The following is a 13,030-nucleotide window of genomic DNA, read 5'->3' on the forward strand; positions in this document are numbered from 1 at the left end:
TCTGGGGCTGATGTGCATTGGAGTCCAACATCTGGAAAGTAACAAGTGGCCTTACAGGAACACATATCTCTGTATACATAAATACAGTGTATTCTTACATTCTTATGTTAAAGGGCAAGTGTATCCATTCCTTTAAGTTTACAAAGCGGAGCACACTTACTAGAAAATGTTCCCCTAGACCATGCACAAGCATTATTTAGGACTGGGCTCTACTTGTGGAGAGGCATGTTTGACTAAGCAGACAAATGTACTTCACTCTTTATTTGCTTCACTGAGGGACAACAGAAGGTCCATGATGATTGCTTATGGTCTCCTCTTTCGTCTAGGCAACATGTGTCTCTATAACCAGTTTCTGACAGTGAATATTTTTATTCCTGTGCCTTTGGGGAACTGGGATGCCGCAGACCAGCAAAGACTGAAGTTCTGGTGGGTTTAAACTGGTGTGGGCACCCAAAGAGATCCAGTGCAAATGTTCTTACCTTTTCTTCATGAGACTCCAGGTTGGGAGTCCTCACAGGAGAATGAGGGATTCCACTCTTTCGGCCCCTGTTCTCCGGAAGAGGGTTCAAGGGAAGCCCGCCACAAATTTCTTTCAGGCTGGACATGGCTTGTGAGGGCTTGTAATTAGAGGAAGAAGATCATTCACAGAGAGCTATTGCCTGAGGGGCAAGACAGAAGATAGAGGCTCTCTTTGGAGAGTCCTGGGGGATCTTCAGCAACTTTGAGGTGACCCCTGATGAAAGCAAGCTGCTCACTGGCTTTTGTATGTGCACCTCCAGTTCTCTGGAGAAAAGGCACCATGCCTGTCAGACACACCTATTCAGTCTCCACAATCCTATTGGCTTCTCCTGCCTCCTCCTCCTAAAGAATAATTCACAGGCCTACTGATTATTCTCTGGCCATTCTTTGCGCATGCTTTTGGGCCTGTTACTTTGAACCACATTCGGCAAGCTTATGTACTTTGCACACACACACACACATTCACTACTCTGAGGGGCCTGGTGGGTTTTGCAAAGTTTTGAACCAATTGAAAGACACAGCATTGTGTGTCAAGTTTAAAAGATTCTACAATCTGACAAAAAAATCAAATCTTCGTATTTGTGTGTTTTCATTTGTGGGCCTTAATGTAGATCACCTTTGAGACTCCCCTATCTGATTATATTATTATTAGTAGTAGTAGTAGTAGTAGTAGTAGGGGTCGCAGGTGGCGCTGTGGGTTAAAGCCTCAGCGCCTAGGGCTTGCCGATTGAAAGGTCGGCGGTTCGAATCCCTGCGGCGGGGTGCGCTCCCGCTGCTCAGTCCCAGCGCCTGCCAACCTAGCAGTTCGAAAGCACCTCCGGGTGCAAGTAGATAAATAGGGACCGCTTACCAGCGGGAAGGTAAACGGCGTTTCCGTGTGCGACTCTGGCTCGCCAGAGCAGCGATGTCACGTTGGCCACGTGACCCGGAAGTGTCTCCGGACAGCGCTGGCCCCTGGCCTCTTAAGTGAGATGGGCGCACAACCCCAGAGTCTGTCAAGACTGGCCCGTACGGGCAGGGGTACCTTTACCTTTACCTTTAGTAGTAGTAGTAGTACCCTGCCCATCTGACTGGGTGACTTCCAACAAATATAAAAGCATAACAAAACATCAGACATTAAAAACTTCCCTATACAGGGCTGCCTTCAGGTGTCTTCTAAAAGTTGTATAGTTATTTATCTCCTTGACATTTTATGGGAGGGCGTTCCACAGGGTGGGCTCCATTAGTTATTATTATTATTTTTAAAAAAATAATTTTTATTAACTGGCCAATCACATCAAATTAAATCACGTCATATAAATTCCGAATTACAAAGCCAAATTTTTAAATTTTGTTGGGGGAACCCATACTTCAAGATCCAAAGGGGAATTCAGATCATCTTCTTATTACTGCGTTAATGTCCAAATCAGTCCCAATCAGTCCAAACAAAGTTCATAATTCTATCCAGTCTTATCTTGGTGTTGCCACATCATATCTTGTTCGTATAATTTCTCTTTCTCTTTTACGATCTCTTCTGTTAGTCTCCTTAAGCCAATAGCAAGTGTAATAATCCTGTGTGGATTTCCCGTTCCTCCACTAAGTCCAGATGGTTTCCATATATCTCCTTCGTAGATAACATCACTTTTTCCATCGTAAATTTTGGCATTTGTCGCTCTTAAGTCCCACCGAGGAATTGATTCACGATATGTAAACAACTCTATTTCTCTCTTTCTCCTCCCAGACCCAAGAGCTCCCACAATGCCTCACAAAATGGCGAACGGCATTTTTCCTGACTGCGTCACTCCAAAACTCTTAGCTTTCCAGCTTCATCTTGAAACATTGCTTTGGATCGAAAGTTTATCTCCACACAGCCTTAAATCCACAGCTTAAGTCCTTAATTTCTGACTCATTAGGGGATGGGGATTCTTGTTAAGTCACATAAAAAGGTAGAGGCAGGTTTCCTCCCCCCCCCTGACATTACCGTATCTTGACGTTCTTCTCGTATTTTATTGTTGTCTTGTTATCAGAGATCTCTTCTGTCAGCAGTATTTACTCCCCTTTTTCCTTGATGTATGTGCAATTAATCACGTCCAAATTTGTTCCTTTTAAAGATCATTGCAACCAGCGGCGCGAATCGGGGACGGCGTCGAGGAGTGCCGAAAATCCCACAGGAGGGCTTTGTGCCTAGTGCCCCCACCCCCACAAATTCGGGGGTGGTATAGGGCACAGCAGGCAAGGGCCGTCCCCCCCATAATCCTGGGGGGGGGGTTAAGGAGGCTAATTACCCCCATCATAGCCTCCAAATTACCTCGTGTGGGTCGGAGAGATGTTATTGTCAGCCATCTTCCGATGCGCCACCTAGTGGCCCCCCGGGCTCCACTAGTTATTAAATCATCTCTATACCCCCTTTGGGTTCCAGTAATGACTAGCAGAGCTTTACAACAGGTAAAATTCAAAATAAGGTGATGAAACATACATATATATTTTTTAAAATCACAGCAACAAAATGTCCTATAAAACTGACACCAACATGTAAGTCTACATAGAATCATGGGAGTCATACAGCAGTAGCATAACATAATGACAAAAGCTCCAAATCGCTCTAAAACAAGGCACCCCTTTCCAGGCATTTGAAGGAGCAATGTGAACTCTCCTCAGGAGAGATTTCTATAATGTTGGAGCCACCTTTGAGAAGCCCCTGTCCCACGGCAAGCCCCTTGCTTCTCTGATCATGAGGAGGGGGAGGCACTCTGAAGAGGATCTCAATACGTGCCTGGCTTCATTTGGCTGCCGCAGTCAGTCAATTTGGGGTGTCAAATTGCTGATTATTTAACTTATTCTTATCAGGCACTTCCAGACCATCATATTTTAGTACAGATCTCTCACACATCTGGGTACATGCTGGAATAATATGCCTTTTACACAGTAAAAGCACACCTTCCTAATTCACCCCCACCAGCCCCAGTGATTAAAACATGCATAATGGGGTGGGTGGAGGGGGGAGAACTCTGATGAACCAAAGCAGAAGTGAAGTGCTTCTTACTATCTTAGGTCTTACACACATGGCCCACAAATGCCTTGGGGAAGAGAAAGAAAAGAATGAAATATTTTTGCAGATCAGGGAATTAAGTCAAAGGCACATTTGCCGAGGGTGGGGACAATAAGCCTGTTATCAGAGGGCTGCAGGCCTGGAAATCTGGTTGGAAGAAAGGAATGAAGAAAGGAAAGAAAGGAATGGCTGGTGGAAATTTTGCCTCTGAATATGTCCCACTCATGCAGTCAGTCCGAACTACTGCAGAAAGAGATTAGAAAATCCACTTTATGGCTCCAGTAGGCAGCAATCAGTTCTGGTGATACAGACACTCAGGGGCTAAGAACAGAGAGTTGTGGAAATCGTAATGTGACCCAATAAACAGACTGCTTGGGAAGATACAGAAACTAGGGTTCAAACCCCACCTAATCTGCAGATTCGCTGGGTGGCCTTAACGAAATTCCTGTCATTCAGCATTGACACACCATCTGTAAAATGGGTATAATGCAGTGATGTATTTTGTGGTGTTGCAGCAAGAAGACGGGAAAGGACCACAGCAGTCAACAGTGATCAGTATGCGTGTATGCAACATGCAAACATAACCACACGCATAGTTGTGGAAACATTTTGCGACTGTGGGAAAGCCAGGGGTGGGGGAACTTCAAGTTGGCAGGGCATGGTAGTGGCCCTCTAGGGCTTCTGTATCTGGCCCTAGATACTCTTCCCAGGCCACACCCTCTCTCCTCAGGCTACACTCATCACCGGCCTGCTTCCCACCCCAAATATTTGTGCCCAGAAGGAAGGTGACCTTGAGCTCTCATAATGCCTTTTGGTTGTCTGGGTGAAGGCTAGAGAGGGTGAGTGTGTAAATCAGATAACTGCTCTCCCACCTTTGCCTCTGGCCGCACAGACTTGGTGCCTGCCAAGATCTCCTGCCCCTTATTTATTTGTAATAAAAAATAAATAAAGGTTGGCCTTTGTTGTTGTTCATTGCTTGGAAGGGGCTTCTCTGTTGTGTGAGGGTTTTGTTGTTGTTGCCTGTGTTAGAACATATGGACAGCTTGCTGAATCAGCCCAATGACCCATCCAGTCCAACACCCTTTTTGTCATAGTGGCAAAAGAGTTTTATCACTTTGCAGGGGTACGGGGAGGTATTTTTGAAAGCAGTTCTGAGCACCACCAGTTTGTTGGAAAGGAGTACAACAAGGCTGTATATTGTCTCTCTGCTTATTTAACTTATATGCAGAATTCATCATGCAAAAGGCTAGGCTGGATGAATCCCAAGCCGGAATTAAGATCGCTGGAAGAAATATCAACAATCTCAGATATGCAGATGACACAACCTTGAGGGAAGAAAGTGAGGAGGAATTAAAGAACCTTTTAATGAGGGTGAAAAAGTGGAGCGCAAAATATGGCCTGAAGCTCAACATCAAAAAAACTAAGATCATGGCCACTGGGCCCATCACCTCCTGGCAAATAGAAGGGGAAGAAATGGAGGCAGTGAGAGATTTTACTTTCTTGGGCTCCATGATCACTGCAGATGGTGACAGCAGCCACGAAATTAAAAGACACCTGGGAGGAAAGCAATGACAAACCTAGACAGCATCTTAAAAAGCAGTGGAAGACAGGAGTGCCTGCTGTGCTCTGGTCCATGGGGTTACGAAGAGTCGGACACGACTAAACGACTAAACAACAACAACATGATGTGGGTATTTGGCAATGCCCACAACAGTTTTTTACATTTTCAAATCTGTCTGCATACGCAAAAGTGGCTGAGGACCCCTCTAGTCTTTTTGCTGTAAGAGACTGTCCTGGCTTTCCTTCTGGAACTTTGCAAGGAGAAAAAGCGGAGGACTGAATACAAAGTTGTAAAGGGCTGGGCTGAGTTTCAGTATCATGAAAGGGCAGCTAATGGTTATGTATTTTACTTGCAAAGACATTTGTGGGATATTCTGTCTCAGATGCAAACATACAACCCCCCCCCCCCCCCCACCTTGGCTGGCCTTGGGAAGGACACACCTTGACTTGGAGCAGGGAAGTGATATACTGTTTTGCCTCTGGCGGCAAAATAACTTTGCATGAGCCTGTAAACCCCAGGGGGGGTGGAGAAACCCCGGCCTGCACTGCAACCAGTCGGCCAAAGCATTGCTTAGTTTCCAACCAGCTGCAAAAATTCAATCTTACTTTTCCCTGCTTAAATCCAACTTCTGCTTCTCCTCCCAGACAGGCTCTGGCAGGTTATTAACGCTGCTCGTTAATCAGCATCCATCCTTAGTGGTCGAAGCCACTAAGCAGGACAGCACATGTCCGATCACAGCAGCAATTTGTTAAACCCTCCTCCTCCTGGACCACTTTGCCTCAGTCGCCTGCCCGCCTCGGTGCTATGCGCAGACGGCGCCTGCTGCTGTTGGCCGTTATGCCTGAGGGGGGCGCTGCGGAGACACGAATCGACCCCGAGCCTGGCCGGTGCGAAGGGGGGAGCGACGGAGGAAGGAGCGCTTTCCCCGCCGGGCATTTGGTTTTAAAGGCCCAGGACAGGAGCAGCGTCGGAGTTGAAGGCTTGACGGGCTCTTGCGAAGTGGGGGAAAGGAGAGGCTCTGCGAGCGAGCAAACGCGGACACGTGCGTCTGGAGAGCGGCGCAAGCAGCCGAAGGAGTGCACAAGTGAGATGCAAAACACAGACACGCACACGTATCAAAGGACAGGAAGAGGATCACATGTCAGAATAATCCCTTTTGCAGCCAGACGGGGCTAGAGGGGACCGAGGTGGCCGGCAGAGGCGATCGCCGCGGGGTTGGAGAGACGCGAGCAGCTCGGCGCAAAGAAGCCTCGCCTCCCAAAAAAATTAGCTCATCGTCATTTTTTATTTTATTTTATAGAAGGCACTCATCCAAGGCACCTGAAAGTGAAGGAAGGGGCTATTCACCAATCCCCACAAAAGCCACCCAAGCCCAGCGCTGCCCTGAATAGTAGTAACAATACTACTACTAATAATAATCCATTTTCTTTTAAAGACGGTGGAATACATAGGATCGCCTCTGAGACACCAGCGATAGCCCCAAGGGGGTGGGGGAGAAGGCCGTGCTTGGGCGACCGAGGAGGGGGTGGTTGGGGGGGGTGAGAGGGTGGCAAAACAAAGGCGGCTTTGCCCTCGATTGCACTCGCGTTAGAGGAGCGCCAAAGCGCGAGTCAGTCCGGCGCGAGGAGGAGAGCCGAATGGCAACATTCGGGCGGCCAAGGGAAGGTCCGAAGTGAAATCGAAAGTTGAGCGAACTCCGAGGGAACTTTCGCCCTCCGAGCCGCGTCGCCGCCTTGACCCTGCGAAAGGTCAACGGGCGAGGAGGAGGAGGAGGAGGACTAGGCTTGCTCCGCTCGGCTTGCTGTGCCAGACGTGTGAACTGCACCTCGTCTCCGGGGGGGGGGCGAAGTTGGGAGGGGGCGAAGGGGCTCTATCTCGAAGCAGCCAGCCAGCCAGCGCTCTGACTGAATCCACTGGGAGGCGATGGGCGGCTGAGGTGGACGCGCCGGGGGAGGCGAAGCGGCCGCGGAGCTGGGAAGCACGCCTTAGATCCGAAGGGGAGAGAGAGAGAGGAAAGATACACAGAGACACGCGCGGCGGGTTCCCACCCACCCCTTCAGGGAAAGAGAAGCACGAGGAGCCCGCAGTCATCGCTGCCCTGAAGGAAAGTGTTTTTGTTTTGTCTGCTCTGCCCCCGCCCCGAAAAGAAAGGTCATGTGGGCACCAAGCTTGTAGAAATATCACCATTATTATTATTATTATTACCCTCGCGCCTCCGGAGAAGATGGATTTCCTAGGCGGAGTCATGCAGCATAAAAGCATAACGCTGATCGTATTCCTGGAGTATATTATTTCTGGCCATCCTGGAGCAGGTAAGCGGAATTACGCATAGGTTCCCAGTCAATGGTAGGGGAGAGCTTTAAAGCCTTTTCCGAGTGTTTATTTGTAGGAAGAGGAGAAGTCGTCCGTTTTTTCTTTAGATGTCTAGCCCACTCTGTCACCGAGTCCAGAGGCAGGCAATACCTGTGGCTCATCCCCGCCTAAGTCCCGGTTGTTCCCATTTCAAAGCCAGGAAACTGAGGCACAGAGAAAGGTAATTCTCCCAGAACCACGCTGCACTGGGATTCAGACCAGGTTGAAATGGGATTACTGGGAATGGTTTTTTCAACAGTGAAATCTTATGCAAGAAATTTTGGCTTGCACAAATGCTCAGATGCCGGACTCTACTATAAGGAGAGCCACACAAGATTGAGAGTTATGATTCAATATTCAGCACGCTGTCTGCCTGCAAGTACTTGAGATGGGCTGTGACTTTGGGTACATAATGTATGTGCATATCAGTGCTTTGAGTTTGGACTTAGCGCATAGGATAGTGTTGGGAATAAACATATCCTAATAAGAACAACTTTCGAGTCATGCCACATAATGTGTCTCGCTCACCAATATGCACTGTTTCTCAGGAAGAGCATATCTATGTTTCAAACCCTCTCTGGTGAGGACTGAGATGCATTATTGATGTAGAGCATGAACTATCCCCTCCCATCTGCATGTAGAAACACCCCCCCCAGTGTGCTCCTGTCTGTAAGCATGAGGCTGTGCCCTTGATGGGTCTACCTCAGTGCTATCTACACTGACTGGCAGCAGTCCTCCAGGATGTCAGACAGGAGTTCTTGCTCAACCTGACTTGGGCGTGCTAGAAACTGAACACAGGACTAATGGGCTGAGTTATGGGTGGCGTCGCTCCTCAATGATCTAAGGAGGGATAACAATGGTCCTTCACAATTTGTGACCCAAAACACTGAATGCAGTCATGTCTTTGGCATTACAAGTTGTTCAGGAACATAGGAAGCTGCCTTCTACAGAGTCATACCATAGTTAGTCCATGTTGCACAGTGATGTCTGCTTGACGCTGACCACCAATGGCTCTCCAGCCAGGACTAACAATAACAATAACAATAATTTATTTATACCCTGCTCATCTGGCTGGGTTTCCCCAGCCACTCTGGGCAGCTCCCAAAAGGATATTAATATTAATAATAAAAATAAAGTCATTAAACATTAAAAACTTCCCTAAAGAGGGCTGCCTTCAGATGTCTTCTAAAAGTCAGATAGTTGTTTATTTCTTTCTCAAACCCACCTAGAGATGCAGGGGACTGAACCTGAGTTCTTCTGCATGCAAAGCAAGAGCTTGGCCACTGGGCTAGAGCAGTGTTTCTCAATATTTTTTCCCGACCGTGACCCCCTTTCGCCCTTGTTTCCTTCATGTGGCCTCCCCTGCTCTACTGGTAGAAAGGGATCTATTTTGTTTGTAAATAGAACATCTTCTATTTATATTTTTTTATAATTATATAATTGCACCTGGGGGCACCCTTGGAATATCCTTGGAATATGGCCCCCGGCTGAGAAACACTGAGCTAGAGCCCCACCACCTCCACCTGCAAGGGGATATGTTGCTACTATGGCGAGTGTACTGTAATGCACTTAGCCATTCCCAAGAATGCAAGGCCCTCCCCCACTTTTCATTGGCTGGTACCACTTCTGTGGGAGTGGTCGGCACTCTAGGAGCCTAAAGAGATGAGTGGACGGCTGGATAGAGTAGGCATATTGGCTGACAGTTGGCGTAGCAGAAGCGAGAGCTCAGTGGCTGTGGGGATCCTCTCCTTATATACAGAGCTTCATTTGGTGAGGCCCGACTGTGGCTTAGTTTTCAGACATTATGGCTCTTGATCAAGGAAAACCACATGGTGGTAGTGAGCCTGTTGTAAACATTGAGTAAGAAAGGAAAGTTTGATGCTCTTTAACACCTGTAAAGCAAGAAGTCCATTTAGTCTGCCAAACAGTAGGGCAGGCTATGTTAGTTTTGACCATGATACTCAAATGGTTGAGAGGCAATCAAGGGGAATTCCTGGTTCTCAAATATACTTGTGAAAACCTAGATATCAAGGTGCATGTATGAAGTTTCAAATATATCCAAATTCCATACAGCTGCATTTTTTCAACTCCAGATCTCTGTACAGCTTTCTATCCTCTGCACCACACCAGGCTACATCTTCCATCTATATACAGCTTCATAGCCCATGCTTGCTATTTTGGATCTGTTGAAACAGCAGATAGGATGCAACCCCCCACCCCACCCCTTCTTGCCAATGATTACATTGGGTGGTGGATTATACCCCTTAGGTTGGTTGTTCCTTCTTCTTTCCCATTTGTTCAACAGCTCTACAAACCAGTGAAACTGGTGTGAGTGTTTTGCTTTTTAACTCAGCGATGGCAAGCAAAGGGAAGGCTTTAGTAGTTTGGTTTTGTGTTAGTGAAATGCATAAAATAATCTTGTGATGTACAATAGATGACAGATTATGAAACCGATGAATGCATCAGACAGTGGCTTCTCCCATTATCTATTCTCATCAGAATTGTTGTCACTTTCCATCAATCATACACGGCAACGATAAAATTACCCCTGATCCACTTTGTTTTCAGCCATTTCCCCTTTATCCTGTAATCAGTGTAAAAAACGTGTTACCATATTAACATTTAGCAGCTATATAAAGTTAGGACCGAGCAGAAAAACTGCCCTGTCTTCATACATTAGGAGTAGCATGCCTTGCAAGGTTTGTGTTACTCTGTCCTGGACTGTTAGATGTTATTGAAGATGTGCCACTGTGGGACTGCATTGTGTTGAGAGCTAAAACCTCTTCACTGACCCTAGTGACTCGGATGACCTCAGCCACTGAGAATCAAGCCCGGCCTTATTTGCATAGCTCCACCCTTTCGTGATCTTATGGCCAACAAATTTCAAAGGGGATTAGACAAATTCAGGGAGGATGAGGCTACCAGTGGTTACTAAAGCCGATGTCTATGTCCTACTTCCATGGTTGGAGGCAGCATGCTTCTGAATTCCAGTCACTGTAAATTGCAGCTTGCAGTCGTGCTCAGGTCCTGCTAGTGGGCTTCCTCTGGGCATCTTGTTGGCTCCTGTGAGAATAGGATGCTGGACCAGATGGGCCATTGGCCTGATTCAGCAGGCTCTTCTTCTGTTTTTATGACCAAATCCTGGCTCTCCCTGCTTGATCCCACTGGATGCAAAGCTTTTGTACAATAATGATACAGTATTGCTGAAAGACTGAAGATCAGAAATTGAGAGATGAAGTTAAATCCAAATGGTTGCTATCCATGGGACCATGCTACAGTACAGTGGTACCTCGGGTTACATATGCTTCAGGTTACAGACGCTTCAGGTTACAGACTCTGCTAACCCAGAAATAGTACCTCGGGTTAAGAACTTTGCTTCAGGATGAGAACAGAAATCGTGCTCCGGTGGCGCAGCAACAGCAGGAGGCCCCATTAGCTAAAGTGGTGCTTCAGGTTAAGAACAGTTTCAGGTTAAGAACGGACCTCCGGAACGAATTAAGTACTTAACCTGAGGTACCACTGTAGTTGGTTACTAGACTAAGTAGCATGGCTGTTTCCACACAATTAAATATGTTTGGCTGCAGTAATCCCCCCCCCCACTTCCCTCAAACAAAGCAGAAGCAGAGGAGGTGACCAGTGGAAAGTGGGAAACCATTTCAGATCCATTTTAATATTTATTTAAGGGTGAAAGGGTAAATCAGGCAATAGGAGAGAGGTGATTAGATCAGAGGGCTATGAACTAAGAAACAAGCTAGCATTCTGGTTATATGCCTCCTTCAGAGGTTAGATAGTAGGCTTATACTTCAGCAGTTTGTGGTGAAGCTTTAAACAACCTCACTTTCCCATTCTACATTTAAATACCCTACAGTCTCCACTGGGAAGAATAGCTCTCAAGATAAGTTTAGTTTATGCTATTTCATATCATAAGCTTTCTATTTTAAGTGATACCACAGATCCATTCATTCATTCATTCATTCATTCATTCATTCATTGGTTTTGTATGCTGCTTTTTCCACACACACCAAAAATGTGTGGCATCACTGTGTGGCAGATTCTGACCATTTTTAGCCAAATATTCAAAGATGACCTCTTCGGATCTTCTTCTTCAGCATGCAAAGGCCTTAGACTGAAGCAGGCATGGACTGGGATAGTGGGAGAGGGGGCTGAACACCTGGGCAGAGCTTAGGTGTTATATCACTAGTAAATGGACCCCTGACCATTAGGTCCAGTCGTGGCCGACTCTGGAGTTGTGGTGCTCATCTTGCTTTATTGGCGGATGGAGCCAGCGTACAGCTTCCGGGTCATGTGGCCAGCATGACTAAGCCACTTCTGGCGAACCAGAGCAGCGCACGGAAACGCCGTTTACCTTCCCGCCGGAGCAGTATCTATTTATCTACTTGCACTTTGACGTGCTTTCAAACTGCTAGCTTGGCAGGAGCTGGGACCGAACAATGGGAGCTCACCCCGTCGCAGGGATTCGAACCGCCGACCTTCTGATCAGTGAGTCCTAGGCTCTGTGGTTTAACCCACAGCACCACCTGTGTCCCTCACTATAGAGTAGTAAATCCCATCTTCTCTTCTCTCTTACCAATATTAGCTAGATCAGTCTTCACAAATCTGATGCCCTCCAGATGTTGTTGGACTACAACTCTCATGACTGATGGGCGTTGAAGTCCCAAGAACATCTGGAGGACACCAGCTTGGTAAAGGCTGAGCGATTCCCCCCCCCCCAGAAGCTTCTTTACACAGTAACACATAAACTATGAAATTTGTTACCACAAGATGTGTTGATGGCCACCAATTTAAATGCCTTCAAAAGGCGATTAGAATTATAACGGGACACATGGTGCATTGCACAATTATATCAGCAAACAAGAAAGATTACCATTTCAAAGAGCCTATGCGTTTCAACAGTTATAAAGGAAAGGGATAAAGGGAAGAGGCAGACTGCTTTAAGGAGTTAGGTTTCATGGAACAGATTAGCCTACTAAAATGTATATATAAAGAGGAAGGGACATATATAAGGAGCTTTTCCATTGCACCGTTTAGAATTAAAACTAGCAGCAGCAATTCTTTTTTCAAAGAGTTGGTTGTAGAAAGACTCCCCTGGTTTTCCATTGCTCTCAAACGGAACATGAAGCGTCCTCACCATGGGTGTGGTGTGACAAGAGGAGCCTATGTACCATGGGCGTAGCCAGGATTTATTTGGGGGGGCAGGCTTTATGTTGGGGAGGGGAAGAACCGAGATATCTGCAATGCAATTGGTCAGTTAGTTAAGTATTTCTATTTACAGTACTTACTTTATCTTGGGGGGCAGCAGCACTCCTGTACCCCCTGACTATGCCCATGCTATGTAGCAAATGTGCTTGATGTCAGCAGTTATTGAGAAGCAGTGGTGGCCCTGGCAGTACTCCTGGAGGACATACCATTATCAACATCCCATCCAAGAGGATGAAGGAGAAGGCGACTGATCGCGATGAGCCATAGTTTGGATCTGCCCAATTCTTTGCATATAAGATTTTTTAGGAATGGGAGCAGTAAGGTCATGGATGCCTACTTCCAGTGAATAC

General features: G+C 46.8%; 2 protein-coding genes across 2 annotated transcripts in view; one reads left to right on the forward strand and one right to left on the reverse strand.

Moving 5' to 3' along the window:
- Window positions 1-1,013, reverse strand: part of UROC1 (urocanate hydratase 1) — a 52,878-nt gene extending 51,865 nt beyond the window's left edge. Inside the window, exon 1 of the mRNA XM_079964513.1 lies at window positions 480-1,013. Coding sequence (XP_079820639.1) covers window positions 480-605 — 126 coding nt within the window. The 5' untranslated portion in view covers window positions 606-1,013. The remainder of the gene's footprint in view (window positions 1-479) is intronic.
- A 5,692-nt stretch (window positions 1,014-6,705) lies between these two features.
- The window catches only part of LOC307209452 (netrin-4-like), a 57,428-nt gene continuing 51,103 nt past the window's right edge, over window positions 6,706-13,030 (forward strand). Inside the window, exon 1 of the mRNA XM_079964526.1 lies at window positions 6,706-7,420. Coding sequence (XP_079820652.1) covers window positions 7,333-7,420 — 88 coding nt within the window. The 5' untranslated portion in view covers window positions 6,706-7,332. The remainder of the gene's footprint in view (window positions 7,421-13,030) is intronic.

The sequence above is a fragment of the Podarcis cretensis genome (assembly GCF_951804945.1).
Source record: "Podarcis cretensis genome assembly, chromosome: 2".
NCBI lineage: Eukaryota > Metazoa > Chordata > Lepidosauria > Squamata > Lacertidae > Podarcis > Podarcis cretensis.